Source organism: Gobius niger, assembly GCF_951799975.1.
Source record: "Gobius niger genome assembly, chromosome: 14".
NCBI classification, from domain to species: domain Eukaryota; kingdom Metazoa; phylum Chordata; class Actinopteri; order Gobiiformes; family Gobiidae; genus Gobius; species Gobius niger.
Genome location: NC_136865.1, coordinates 26,438,288 through 26,453,887, shown reverse-complemented (window position 1 = coordinate 26,453,887; position 15,600 = coordinate 26,438,288). Strand labels below are relative to the sequence as shown.

Here is a 15,600-nt window from a genome sequence, read left to right as displayed (position 1 = left end):
TTTGATGGTATCATCAGCAAAAAGAACTGGAAAGGTGGTCGTAGAAACAGAAGCAAAATCATTTATATAAATAATAAATAATAATGGTCCCAAAAATGAACCTTGTGGCACACCATACTCCACGGAATTCCTTTAAGATTCATGTTTTTTTCATACTGAGCTTTACCCAAATCTAAAAGCTTCTCGACTGGAGATCAACAATGTAACGCCCCATTTGAAAGCTAAGACCTACAAAAGTGATGGAAACTTTTCGTCACGTCGCCACATTTTTGTCATATTTTTGTTTTGTTTTTCATTTTTCCTATCATTTTTTGTTTTTTTCCCCCGTGTTTTTTTCATGTTTTTGTTGACCTTTCATCCTCTTTTTGTCGCTATTTTGATGCTTTTCTTTTTAGCTTTTAGATTTGGGTAAAGCTGAGGCGGGACTGGTGGCCCTAGAGCCAGTGGCCCTTCTGTGCTCTTCCAGAATGGACATATGGCCAGTCCGCCCCTGGGGCCAATCATTACAAAACTACACATTGTAAGGATTATAATTCTTTGTCCGATGCCAAACCACAGTCTGCTCAACTTCTAGGGCAAAACGCCAAAGTTGATCCACACAACTGTATACGCTCACCAGCTCTTTTATTTGCGTCACTGTGGTGAGCAAATAGAGCTGGTGGCTTACAATTTGTGGATGTGCATGTCTATACCTACAAACCAATTTGGTCTCTCAACATATAAAAGTTGGAAAGCTAATCTTTGCAATAACATGTTCAATTATTCAAGGATTCCATGTTTCCCAATAGATTTATATGGGAAATTGTAATTTCAAGAGTCAATGCGTTTTCATCACATTGGTGCGACAATATCTCCACGTAAGAAGCACCTACAGACTTTTCCAGTCTTGGACATAATAATATATCGAAGGACATTTCTGTGATATCGAATCCTTAGCCTGATTTCCTAAGTTTGAATTTCAATAAACAAGGCCAAATTTATTTTTTCCCAAAATTCCCTCTGAAAAAAACGTCTGGCTCGATCCATTATTCATATTTCATCGTGGAAAATATGAGAAATTTTGGGCATTTTTAGGCATTAAACTACATTTTCTGTTTCATATTCATGCCAGTACAGCAAAAGTTTCAAATAGACATCTCTAAGTTTAAACAGTTTCCCCATTGACCTGCAGAGTTACCAGCAACTTCTAGAACCTTAATTTTTCAGGTCTGAGCCTCTATTTAGAAAATGACGTCAAAATATAACAGTTTATGGTTATTTACAACCTTTACTTTTTAGATTTGGACATTTATTTTGAAATGTCAATATATGAAAACACTAAATTTACACCAGTTACCAGTCAGTTATTACTGTGTTGGCACAAAAGTGGCACCAGTTATTAATTATTATACCAGCAACTTACTACAACCTTTAATTTTTAGATGTGAGCCTTTATTTTGAAATCCATACAAAAAATATAACAATTAATGGATATTACTCTTCAATAGCTTCTATGGTTTTCAATGTAGTGACACTAAATTTACAACAGTTACCATTTATTATACTAGAAACTTACTTCAACCTTTATTTTTAAGGTCTGGACATTTATTTTCAAATGTATGTTTATCATACTGGCAACTTACTACAACCCTTTTTTTTTTTTTTTTAAATCTGGACATTTATTTTGAAATGTAGTATGTCTGTCAATATATGAACATTTTTATATTAGCTTCTACAATTATGACTTTATTTGCACTGAATTGGGACCAGTTATTAAAAACTGACAAGGCTCTGTTCATGTGTGGGGCCACTATGGATAAACATGGGGCTCTGAGCATTTGATTTTACATACGTTTTATTGCACAGACTGCGTTTCACCTTTCACCACATACGTATGTCCGATAATTAGACTGTTTTGTGTGTGGGTAAACAGCGCCTCTGGTCTCAGTTTTGGGTTGTGAACAGGTGTCTGCCGCGCGCTCTAACTACTACACAGTCCTTCCACGCTTTGCTGATAACGCAGAGCAAAGGTAACGCGAGGAGACACATCAAGGTCGCCCTCTCCCCAGACGCTTCCACCGAGGCGGCTCCGAAATGGCCCCGCGCACCCTCGGCCAGCTGTTTCGGCTCGACCGGCCAGATGTGAAGACTGGCTGTGTGTCTCTATGAAGGGGAAGCTCGCGCGCTCAACTCCCCCAGAGAGCGCCGCGCAAACGGGCCATTTCAAACATTAATGTATCAATGTCGCAGTAATTATAACAGTGTGGCAGAAACAGGCTGTAAAAGACACCGCGGCGGAGACATAGACGCCGACAGAGGACGTTACGAGAGAGATAATTTTACAAATGCGCTTTAATTACCCGCGCAGATGTCCAATTTGTGGCTGACATCGACAGTAAGTAATCGCTAACAATACTGTAATGACATTTATACTAAAATATTATCATTATATTGGCGTCTTAATTACACACAAAAGAGGCTGATTCCAGAGGAGGTTGTTAACAAAGACATTTACTTAAGTACTGTATTTAAGAACAGGTTTTTGAGGCTCTGTACATGAATGGAGTAGTATTTTTGTTGAGAACCTATTACTGTTACTTTTCTTATTGAAAGATAAAGACAATACTTTCTACTCCACTTAATTTCAACAAAAGCTCCAAAGTAAGAAAGAAAACCTGGGGTATTATGCAAAATCGACTTTTTCAAGCTTTACATCATCCCTCATTAAAAACATGCCTGAAGTGTTGCCTTGGCCTTGCCACGTATTTTTGAGTAATCTGTAAAAACTCTGATGGCAGCCATTTTAGGGATAGGTTTGCCTGAGTCCTCCTAGGAACGCCCCCACCTCCTGGAGACGCCTCCGAGCTTTCGTCACGAGCCGAGTAACCAACCACTGCTCCTCAGCAGAACCCCCTCCCCACTGATGCCACAGACAGCGTGTGGAGGGGGCGTGTCGGAAAGAGTCAGAGGTTCTTAAAGAGACAGAGGCCTATTTCAAGACATTCGCTACAGCCATTTTGAGAGAGCAATTTTATACAAGGCAGTTATTCTAATTTACTGCATTTACAGACCAACAGAAGGTTTCATCATCATTGTAGTGTGCTATAATACCCCCTCTTTAAAGGGATATTTCAGAATTCCTTATATTTGAAGAGTTTACTGGCGCTAGGCAAGGCAAGGCAACTTTATTTATACCGCTAGTGCTAGGCTAGTGCATGTCTATGGTAACTAGTAGCCTCCATTAAAAACAGTCTGACCCAAGCACAGTGCACCCGAGGGAAATCACTCATAACACCAGAATACCCATATAAATGTCTGTTTTGACTGAATATATATATATATTTTTAAATATGACCACTTTGCATTTAAAAGGCCCTTATATTTGAGCAGCATCAGCTTCCTGGTTGTAAGCTACGCAGCGGCGGAGTGATCTGCTCGGTGACCAGATCTACAAACCGGATTTACCTGCAGCCGGCATTACTACACATGGAATTCATAAAGGAGATTTCTACAAATCAGATATGGCAATATTTGGAGGACGACCCCATGATTTTGAAAAGGTTTTTAATGCAGGCTACTAGTTACCATAGACATGCACTAGCCTAGCCCTAGCCTACCACCACCTAACTCTTCAAATATAAGGATTGCATGAATAAAAAAACAAAAACATCTCCAGTAATCAACAACACTCTGGAAAACTAGGAAATTAGGCCCTTTGTCAAAAATCCTGAAATATCCCTTTAAATGCACACTGAAGGACAGTAGTTTTCAAATTATTCTTACTTTACACAATTCAATGTCTACTTTACTTTTGTAATATTTGACTGAACAACTTTTACTTTTATTGGAGTAATATTTGGCCATGCAACAGCAGTATCTGTACTTTTAGTGAACTAACAAAATCAAGTACAAAAAACACTGCATAGTCCAGTAAAGGGTATAGGTCAAATCCAGAAAACCAAAGTTAAATGCAGGACGACTGAGTGATAAACAATGTTGTTTACAGTGATTGTTCCTTTTCACTGTAAACAGAGCGGCTTGTTCTGTACTGTAGTATGATTCAGTTGTGGAAGTACAAATTGCTCTGATCAAGTCTTTCGCGTTAGGTCCACCAGTTTTTGTAAAAGTAAACAAATGTACTATTGTAAATTAACATAAATGAATATTGTTTTATGGATACATTTTGTATCAAATTCTAGTAATAATAAAGCCAAATACTTTGTTTAGCAGCAAAACCATTCATGAACATAAACAGTGAGCAGAGTCTTCATCATTTATGACCAAAGACAAGAAACAGGAAAAAGTGCAGTCCCATAAATGTTTATGAATAAAACCAGTAAACCTTTTCACCATAGACTTTTCCCACAGTTGGTGCTGGTGCTTCTTAGCTCAGTCCAAGTTTCATCACTGGTTTTCTTTATTTATAATCATTCAACACACTGAGGACGGCACTTGAAAAGCCAAATATTTGCAAGAAATCAGAGAAAAAAACGTGTATTCCTTGTGATCGAGCCTTTATAACACACATGCATCTCTCCCCCCCTCTTTCTCTCTCTGTTTCCCTCCCTCCCTCTTTCCAAAGTGCTGCCTCTGGTGTTTCTGCTCATGATAAATGAATGAATGTTGTCGTGTTCAGTTAATGGATGCTGAGTGCTGCTTGGTAATATGGATAATGTAGATAATGCAGATAGAGACATTTACTATTTAAGGACACAAAGGGAATGGCTGATGTACACGCTGAAATATGTTTGTGAATAATAAAACCAGGTAAACAGCATGTAATTCTGCAGATGCATTATGAGACTGGGCCATACGTTAACACTGTACCTAGAAAAAACATTTTAAGATAAAACAAGTACAACAAGATTATTTAATTTATTTGTTAGTTTTGCACATAATAGCAAACAATCCATTGTAACATTAAGATATACTCATAAAAGTGCAGGAAGAGGCAGAAAACCCAAATGGGCTTACAATGATGCCTCCACCTATCAATATATATAAAATTTAGTATTAAATTAGTTTTAAAAAAGTGAACAAAGATACGTAGTTATGATAAAATACCTGATGACTTACTTTTCTTATGATACCCAGTGATTTATTCACTTTTTTATTTACCCAGTCAACATGCGCTTTCCAACTCAAATTCTCATCTATAATGACGCCCAAAAATTTGGTGGATGAGACTTTATTTTATTCCGCAGAAGCAATTGAAAGTTTGGACCTACTCGTATCGATAGAGATGGACTTTTTTCCACTAAAGATAATATAATTAGATTTTTTTATATTCAGAGATAATTTGTTAACTTAAACCATTTGTCATAAGCAGATAATCCATTGTTGGGTGAGTGTATTGAAATCTGAATGAGATATAACTAGAGTGTTATCATCTGCAAACATTATTGGAGTAAATTCTTGAGATACTTCACTTAGATCATTAATATGAATTAATAATAACAATGGCCCTAAAATGGATCCCTGGGGACCCCCACAATGTATACTTGCCCTATTTGAATTGCAACCGTTAGTACACACAAACAAAAGATTCAAGATTACTTTTTGCAGTGTAATAAGTACTGTCGATATAACTACTCCAACCCTAGTTAAAAACATGATTTGAGTATACATGCCTTTCAGTCATGTGACTATTGTTGTTGTGGCGGCCATTTTGGATACTGATGTAAAATTATGCAGTAAGACAACATGTAACATGTAAGTATCTCTACTCAGGATATTTAAAAAAAAAGACAACTGGTCGCATTTTATCATGCCACCATTATGACACACTCCAAACCTTGGATACAACATGTGACAGAGGTCAGAGCTGAGCTGTTACTGTAGTTTTTCCTCAGTGTTCAGAAGTGAGCCGCACATGTGTTTACCGTGTTGAAGCCATTGACAGTTGCTAACCTGTAGCATGCTAACGTCTTGAGCAGCTTAAAGACTGAGACTGTCTCAGACTGAGACTCTGTTGACATGACAAACTGTAATAATCACAGAGAAAGGTTTTCTGTTTCCTCTTTGATGTCTTCATTTAGTCTTCAGAGTGAAGCAGATCTTTAGTAAATCCTGCTGTAGCTCCACAGACAGAGCTGCTACGTCTGAGCCACATTTACAGGTTATATCACATAAACGTGCGTCTCTGGGGCCGTATTTTCTTCTTGAGCAATGATTACGAGTCCATAAAAATACCACTGTCATTCAGTGTCTTTCATTTTTATCCTGTGTAGAGATATTGTTGCATGTTATAGTACCGCATAATTCTACTTCAGTGTTCAAATGGCCGCCGGAACTACGTGTGATGTCATTGGAGCGCATGTATAGTGTAAGTAATGTCTGCTTCTTGTCTGGCAACATTACGTCACTTTCGAAATAGGCCTTCTTTTCGAAAATGAACTCACTCGCACATATTTTCTTCTTATTTTGAATCAGCACGTCGTGAAATCGTTCTTGTTTATTCACCTCCCGCTCTGAGCAGCAGCGTCTTTTTGGGGGGGGGGGCTCTCCTCTCCTCTCTTTTCCAGCTCTGAAGCCAGTATCTATAATTAATACTCCCCGTAGTAGTGGCGAGCCCGGGATCCATTTTGCGAGGCGTCCTACATTATGGAGCGCGTCGTGCCGAGGAGAGGCTGATTGGTGCCATCTCCAGCTGCACTCCGACAGACAGGTGCGCGCTGGAAAACGGTGTTATTTACCCAGGGCTCATCCAGCTGCCGCGTGGGGGGGCGGAGAAACTTATTGAATTTCATCACCATCCGAGTCCAAAACAAGTGCTCTTCGATGTTCCTCAATTTGATTCCGAACAGCGAGGGGCCTTTTCGGTGATGTAGCCCCAACAAACACATCGGAGAAACTTGATTATGGTATTTCGTCATATAAGGCAGAAAAACGAAATCCCCTTCTGAGAACAGTGGGAAAGTAGAAGGCGAGGCAATTTGGCGAGCTCTGCTTATGTAAATGAACAAACTCGAGATGATCTGACTGCTGTGGCGTGAAGGGATTAGTGAGGTCACTGGTTCAATTCCCTGATTGTACCACGATGTTTGCATATATTAAAACGAGTGGTGGGACTTAAATTATTGATATTTTGAATCGAGTTAATATGGCTTTTGTAATTAATCAATCACAATTAATCTCATTTAAGCATCATTTATTCTTCTTCGTTGTATTTTCCGACATTACAACTAGTTTTGGCGGAGATGTGAGGCCTGTGTGATCGTTTCAAACACTTCAAAGACAACAGCAGTTTGATCTATTCTGGAGAATGATCGTTTTTAATAAGTTTATGTCGGCTTGACTGTGTGTGGCTTCACGCGGCGTTCGTCCCTAAGCAACGTCTTGCAGGGAAAAAGTAAACTGAAAAAGTGTCTGTGCCGCTAAAAAAAACAGTGTGATTAATTTTGATTAATATCTTTAATCGCATTAAACATTATGCAATGAATTAATAATAAAGAAAAAAACATCCCAGCCCTATTAAAAAATAATGTGAGTAAATTATGGCCTTTGTAATGAATTAATCGCAATTAATCGCATTTAAGCATCATTTATTTAGGGGTGGTATTTATTTTTTAGAGGTATATTTTAGATGCTTCTTTGTGTTTTCCAGCATTTTAACTCATCTGAAGTGGAGATGTGAGGCCTGTGTGAACATTTCAAACACTTTTTGGAGAATGATATTTTTAAATAGGTTTGTGTCGGCGCTTAAAGGGACTATACAGAGTTTATAAAAGTTTAAATTATATGTTCCTCCCCCTACATGTTCCAATGTGTAGAATGAGCCCAGACCTGTTCACCACAACTGCCTCTAAATCTGTCACTAAAAACTGTGTTACTTCGGGTCTGAAGTGCCGTCATGCATGAGCTTAATATAGAAAGTGCAGTTACACATATGACCTGAGGTGGCAGTAGTGAGTATTAAATGGCAAACTTGCGTCTAGCCCCTTTAACTGTGTGAATAAACAACTTTGACTGTCAACGTGTTTTTGGCTTCACCTGTTGTTTGTGCCCAAGCAACTTCTGCAGGAAATAAAAAGGAAACTGAAGTGTCGAAAGTTAAGTGCCATTAATTTCAATTCATATTTTTATTCGCACTAAACCTTATGTATTTAATTAATCGTGATTAATCGGAAAAAGTCCTGGCTCTAATTGTAAGTAAATTACAAAAAATGGAAATGGATGAGCATAATTGCCTGATTTTTTTCTTTTTTTAGCATTGACATTGTTTCTTTCCCAGGACCACGTGCACGGAGGCCGACAACATAATTCAGCCCTGTTGTCTTCTGACAATACAGTAAAAGTGTTGCTCAGATGTGTCTTCCCGTTAGAACTCACCTGACTGGACAAACCAGTCGTCTATCAGTGGGTTGTGGCCTCTCTTCAGAGCTAAACCTGGTCTTTGGATTTGACATCTGCAGAACACCTCTGTACACGGGACGGGAACCCTGGATCAGTTTCTATCAAGGTATGATCAAATGTGCTGAATGCCTAACCTCAAAATTTCTCTTTATTTAATAATATTATTGTTTAAAATGGGGATCTTAGTGATTGGTACAGCATGTGCATTTGTAAAATATTTCATAAGCATTATCTATATGCTCTGAAAGGAAGTAAACATGTTCAAATCAAATACTGATTATCTTGATAACAAAGTGACTGAATCAACGTTTTACTTTCATTGCTGTTGATGTTTGTAATTTGGTTTAACTGGGTCATTTTTTCAAACTAAGATGATCTTTTTGACCACTAAATGTCGTATTATATGTTTTACGCCAGATTGGCACTGACTCTCTTATATGTATTATGAACACAGGGTAGTTTAAACCAATTGTTATGCCATTTTATTATCTAAACTGAATGACTGAGAATCTGAATTTATCAACTTAACTTCAAGAGTTCATTTGCAAAGTGCCGTTGAAAAAACTCAAAGTTTGCTTGCCAATTTCTCTTTACATGCAGTTTTTTATCTGGTCTGTGTCCGTGCCATGAAAATAAAGTCACTCACAATCACTTCACAACTGAGTACCAAATATACCAAACGATTCTGAAGAAAAAAATCACAAGAGATATCTGCTTTTGCAAATGAACTCTTCACTTGTATTTGTGTCCTGAAAATTTAACAACTATAAAGCAACCCCTGTTAATTTGTCACTGTGTTGCTGTTTTTAAACAAATAGACATCTTACAAACACCTTCCTGTACGTGACACAATGTGTGATAAGTTGATTCAGCTCCAGAGTAAATAACTTTCATTAATCCTGCTTGTCTCTCCACAGGATGATGCCTCTGAACACTTCTCTTTTCTCACTTCTCTTTTTGCTCCTTCAGCCTTGCCCTTTACAGCTCTACTCTCTTCGTTACTGTGACCTCCACTTTGAGGATCCACGGACTGTTTACTGTTATTACGGTCATGAGTTTTCTAGAATTCTTTCTGAAATTCCCAAATGTACAGTGTCTCTCACTATTTTAAACAGCAACATTCAGAGGATCCAAAAGAGTGATTTCCATGATCTTCCTGGTCTCAAGAATTTGATTTTGGGAAGTCAAATTTCACACATTGACGACGCAGCATTTTCTCATTTACCGGCTTTAACTGAGTTAAGTTTGTCCAAAAACAGACTTACCAAAGTGACTGACAAAATGTTTGAGGGGCTCACCAACTTAACTGTTCTGGATTTAAGTTACAACCAAATTAAATATATTTCAGAGTGTGTGTTTTGGCCATTGAGAAAGCTGCACACCTTGTATTTATCCAGTAATAGACTATCCCGTATCAATGACATTGTGAATGTGGTTATTTCCTGCCCATTCTTACAGATCTTAGATCTCGGAGAGAACAATTTCTCTTCATTTGAATCAGAGTCTTTCCCATTTCCTTTGAATGTGACCAAGCTGAATTTAAGTGCCAATCCTCTGCTCAGATTCCTGCTTCACTCTGATGTGTTTCTGCGTTTAGAGACACTTTATTTATCTGATATTTACTCTCAGTTTCAATGGGACGCGTCGAACAAAGCCTTTCTCAAAAGTCTGAAGACTTTGGATTTGAGTGAAACCAACTTCACAATGGAAACATATCAGTCAGTTCTCAAAAGTGTGGGTTCAGTGGAGAACCTTAGTCTCAGACACGTTGGTCGTTTGTTGGATAAGCCCCTGTTAGACTTGGCTTGTGGTATTTTGTCTTTACAAAAGTTAGATTTATATATGAACTCAATTCCTATTTTAAATGATCATCTTCTTCAGTCCTGCACCAACCTCACTACCCTGGATCTTTCCGGAAACTCAATGACAAACTCAACCGTGTCATCTCTGCGGATGTTAACGCATCTGTCAAAGCTGGACATGTCGAGGAATGATTTGTCTCAAGTCCCGCTGACCATCAGAAACATGTCCTCTCTAACAACTTTAAATTTGGCCTATAACCACATCTCAAAACTTCACTGTCTGGATTTTGCTTTTCTGTGGCAACTAACTGATCTCGACCTTAGTAACAATAACTTGGTTGAATTGAACAGCTGTGCTTTTCAGTATCTCCACAGCCTAAAATTGCTTGATGTAGACGATAACTTTATTATCCAGTTTGATGATAGTTTCAGTACCACATTGCCAAATCTTCTGAATTTAAGTGCAAGCAAAAATAATATTGCCTGGCTTCAAAAAGGAGTCTTTAAAAACATGTCGCATCTACAGGACTTGAGTTTATACTCAGTGAGAGGGACTTTAGTGAAGGAGGGGGCCTGGGAGGGACTCTCGGATCTTAGAGATCTGATCTACAGCCCTCCCGTCTTCCGCTCTGAAACTAGCGCCAGTGCAGGATCTAACTCTACCACCAGGAGGCGCTCACACATAAAGCAGGCCATCAATTTACCGTCTCTGCAGACATTATCTATTTACATTTCCCTTGAAATGTGTTTGTTACACCCTCAACATTTGCTGCAAGGTTTGGTCAGTTTAACGGAATTTAGCTCAGTTCACTTATTCTGTAAACCTCCAAATAAAGAAACGTTCCGTGACACTCCTCTTTTAGAATACCTCGATATTGGCCAAAATGATAACTTGTGTCTAGATTCAGAGGTTTTCCAGCCAATCAGTCACCTTAAAATTCTGGACTTATCACATGACCACATAAAATCTTTGGACTTTCTCTCCCAGGCCAATCTTACTGAGCTGCAGAAGTTGGTTCTAGGAAACAATGACCTCATTGTAATAAATGAGACCGTTTTTGAGGCACTTCCTTCACTGAAACATATTGACTTATCTGAAAATCCTTTTGTCTGTAACTGCTCCAACGTTGGCTTCATTCAATGGGTTCTAACAAACAAACAAGTTTATGTGCACCATGCCGCCAGTTACAGATGTGCCAGTCCACCGTCTGACGAGGGAAAGTTGTTGTTAGACTTCGATGTTCAGGCGTGTTTGGACTTCCCTGGTTTCATCTGCTTCATCTCCAGCTCTGTTCTAGTCCTCTTCACTCTCCTCTCAACGTTCACCTACCACTTTCTGCGATGGCAGCTGGTCTACGGCTTCTACCTCTTCAGGGCCTTTGTCTATGACCGTAAAATGGCGAGACAGGGTTGCGTCGAGGTCTATGATGCTTTTGTGTCCTACAACGTTCACGATGAAGACTGGGTTTATAAAGAGCTGGTGCCAGAGCTGGAGGAGCGGCAGGGCTGGAAGCTGTGTCTGCACCATCGCGACTTTGAGCCAGGTGATTCAAACTCTAAAGACTTTACTACAAACGATCAAAAGCAATCATGCATGTCGACAGAGTGGAGATATTCCTCCTTTTCTAATAATACAACTTGGGAACTTTTGGCTGAGAGGCAAGACATTATGTCATTATTTTATGGTCATGTGTTTGGTATTTGATTTCAGGAAAAGCCATCATGGAGAACATCATAGACACCATCTACAGCAGCAGGAAGACTCTGTGTGTTATCAGCCGCCACTACCTGCAGAGCGAGTGGTGCTCACGGGAGATTCAGATGGCCAGGTACTTTCTGGGTTCTAACTTGGTTCAGACCTGATTCAGTTCGAATCTATTCACTGGTTTAAAGCAGGTTTTAGACGTCTCTTACTGAGGGATTCCTTTACATGTGCGTTTTTATCAGTTCTGCTAAATTCTAGACAGTCTCCGAATGACAGTGAAAATGATCACCCATTGAGCTGCAGATCCCCGAGTAACTCGAGCATGTGCACGGCAAAGAGTTTAAAGGCGACAAGTGAACTATAACTTCTAATACAATGATTAGTAAGTCTTTAGAAGCAGATGTTGTGAAAATTATCACAGAGGAGATTGCTTTGAAGCTAGCCTAACTCTTTCACTTTCACAGGGTTTTTAAGATTATTTTCTTGGCCTAACATGATAAGTTTCCTGTAAAAATAAAATGAAGTCTATGCAAAGAGTGTTCACTTTGAAAGTCCGGATGTTGGTGTTCTCTTTCCTGATGTGGAGCTTGTTCTCGTCGGACTCTGCCAGAAGAGAAAATAGACTGGATCTATATCTTTTGCCAGAGAGCAGTGAAGTGGCCAAACCTTTCAGAGCAGAGAGGGAAGATCTGGAATCATTCTCATTCATTTCGATATTACTTATAAACTCTGGATCGAATCAAACACGTGTGATGTGGAATCTAGACCTAATTCAGACATTATCCTGTCATGTTTCAGAACTGTTTGAAGGTCTGGTTCTGGTGAGGGTCAGCTTTGTTTGGACCTCGTTCAGACCTGCCTGTGTCCTGGTTCACTCTTGTTCTCCTGTGTCTCTGCAGTTTCCGCCTGTTGGATGAGCAGAAGGACGTGTTGATCCTGATGTTTTTGGAGGAGCTCTCGTCCCATGAGCTGAGTCCGTTCTATCGGGTGAGGAAGCTGCTGAGGAGTCGCACGTACCTGAGCTGGAGCGGGGCCCGGAGCCACAGGGGCCTGTTCTGGGAGAGGGTCCGCCGCGCGCTGCAATGCGGGGCCGAGATCTCCGCGGACAACCCCCTCCCTGATGATGTGTAGCTGCTCACTGTAATAATAATTGTCATTTGAAAGACCTATGTTTGTTCATCTCTTCCACAGACTGTGTACGACTGTTGCGTTTCAGCTCAACAACAACAATCTGGACAGGGTTTGACTGACTTCCTGTGATGGAGCAGGTTATCTTAGGGGGAATCTCACGCACCCACTTCACCCCTGCCCCATAGCATGATGCTCCACCCCCATATTTGACACTGGGGATGGTGCACTCAGGACAATGAGCAGTGCTAGGTTTGCGCTATACATAATGTTTTGCATTTGGGACAAAAAGTTACATTTTTGTCTCATCTGACCAAAGTTCCTTCTTCCACATGGAGCTGTGTCCTCCATCTGACTTCTATAAACTTCAAACGGGATTTCTTATGGCCTCCTTTCAATAATGGCTTTCTTCTTGCCACTCGTCCATAAAGGCCAGATTTGTGTAGAGTACGACTTATAGTTGTCCCATGTACAGATTCCCCCAGCTCAGCAGCAGCACTTCGCAGTTCCTCCAGAGTTATCTTGAGGCACTTGGTTGCATTTCTTACCAGTGTTCTCCTTGTTCGCTCTGATATTTTAGGTGGACGGCCGTGTCTTGGTAGTTCGCAGTGGTGCTATACTCTTTCCAATTCCGAATGATGGATTGAACAGTGCTCCGGGAGATGTTCAAATCTTGGGAAATCTTTGTATAACTTAAAGGGGCCAGTTGCAAGTTCGCCATTGTATACTCACTACTGCCACCTCAGGTCATACGTGTAACTGCACCTTCTATATTAAGCTTGTGCATGACGGCACTTCGGACCCGAAGTAACACGTTTTTGAGTGACAGTGCAGGATTTTAGAGGCAGCTGTGGTGAACAGGTCTGGGCTCATTCTACACATTAGGACATTGCTGGAATATGTAGGGGGAGGAAAATACTTACTTTTAACATTTTTAAACTCTGTATTGTCCCTTAAATGCTGCTTTAAACTTCTCCACAACTTTATCCCTGACCTCTTGGTCTTCATGATGTTGTTTAGTGACCGACACACAGCGACCATAGCTCTGAGGCCCTCACAGAACCGCTGTAATTATACTGAGAGTAGATTACACACAGGTGCCTCTATTTAATGGTTAGGGCAAGGTGTGAACATTCTGCAGTCATTTGGAATGTTATTAAGGCAATTTAATGCACTCAGAAAAATGCTGTATAAATAGTTACGCACGCCCCACTTTTGACTTTTCTATTTTTTGAAAAATAACAGAATCATGTATCATTACTTGTGTGTGAACCTTCAGTAAAAAAAATCCAAATAAAATCTTCATGTTTATGGCTGTAAACATGACAAAATGTGCAAAAGTTCAAGGTGTATGAATACTTTCGGGAGGCACTATATATTTCTTGTTCTGTCACTTCTGCTTGATTTGTCACACTGAGACTAAATCAGGAACCTTAGTGTTGTTCAGATGTTTCTTCCTGTAAGACAAGTCGCTTATCAGTGGGTTGTGGCCTCTCTTCAGAACTAAACCTTGTCTTTGGATTTGACACCAGCAAAACATGTGTGTCCTGTAAGACGGGACGGGAACCCTGGGTCTGTTTCTATCAAGGTATGATCAAATGCGCAGAATGCCTAGCCTGAAAATATCTCTTTATTTAATAATAATGTTGTTTAAAAGGTGGATCTTAGTGATTGGTGCAGCATGTGCATTTGTGAAATATTTCAAAAACATTATCTATATGCTCTGAAAGGAAGTAAACATGTTTTAATCAAATACTGATTATCTAGATAACAACTTTGACTGAATCAACTTTTTCCATGTTATTGTCATTTAGTCACAATAGGCGTGAGTAATATAATAATCTGGTCATTTTTAAAAGAAGATGTGTAAGTAACGCCCCATGAGTTGAGCTAAAACTCCGTTTTGCATGTGGACCCGTCTAAATCATTAAACACTCAGGCTGAAATGAGGTCCCAGCACGCCCCCGGTTTTCTGTGTTCCCACAGACATCAGCTGTGCTACGTTCATAGGATAGCGTGACCCGATCTTTATACTATTTTACTCTATCAGCTAAACAAGATGAGAATTTGCACCACTTTATCAACTAAACTTATATTTGTGACATTTAACTACAAAGCTCGCCATGTTAATTTGTCACTGTGTTGCGTTTTTTAAACCAATAGACATCTTACAAACACCTTCCTGTACGTGACACAATGTGTGATAAGTTGATTCAGCTCCAGAGTAAATAACTTTCATTAATCCTGCTTGTCTCTCCACAGGATGATGCCTCTGAACACTTCTCTTTTCTCACTTGTCTTTTTGCTCCTTCAGCCTTGCCCTTTACAGCTCTACTCTCTTTGTTACTGTGACCTCCACTTTGAGGATCCACGGACTGTTTACTGTTATTACGGTCATGAGTTTTCTAGAATTCTTTCGGAAATTCCCAAATGTACAGTGACTCTCACTATTTTAAACAGCAACATTCAGAGGATCCAAAAGAGTGATTTCCATGATCTTCCTGGTCTCAAGAATTTGATTTTGGGAAGTCAAATTTCACACATTGAAGATGCAGCATTTTCTCATTTATCGGCTTTAACTGAGTTAAGTTTGTCCGAAAACAGACTTACAAAAGTGACTGACAAAATGTT

The 15,600-nt window shown here is 39.6% G+C and overlaps 1 protein-coding gene across 1 annotated transcript; it reads left to right on the top strand.

The window, feature by feature from the left end:
* Positions 1 to 11,174: 11,174 nt before the first annotated feature.
* On the top strand, positions 11,175 to 12,972 carry LOC306973403 (toll-like receptor 13; the record flags this gene model as incomplete). The annotated part of the gene is made up of 3 exons (XM_079570329.1): positions 11,175 to 11,680; positions 11,848 to 11,965; positions 12,741 to 12,972. Exons 1-3 carry the CDS (start codon positions 11,533 to 11,535, stop codon positions 12,970 to 12,972), a joined length of 498 nt encoding a protein of 165 aa, XP_079426455.1. The 5' UTR covers positions 11,175 to 11,532.
* Positions 12,973 to 15,600: the final 2,628 nt, after the last annotated feature.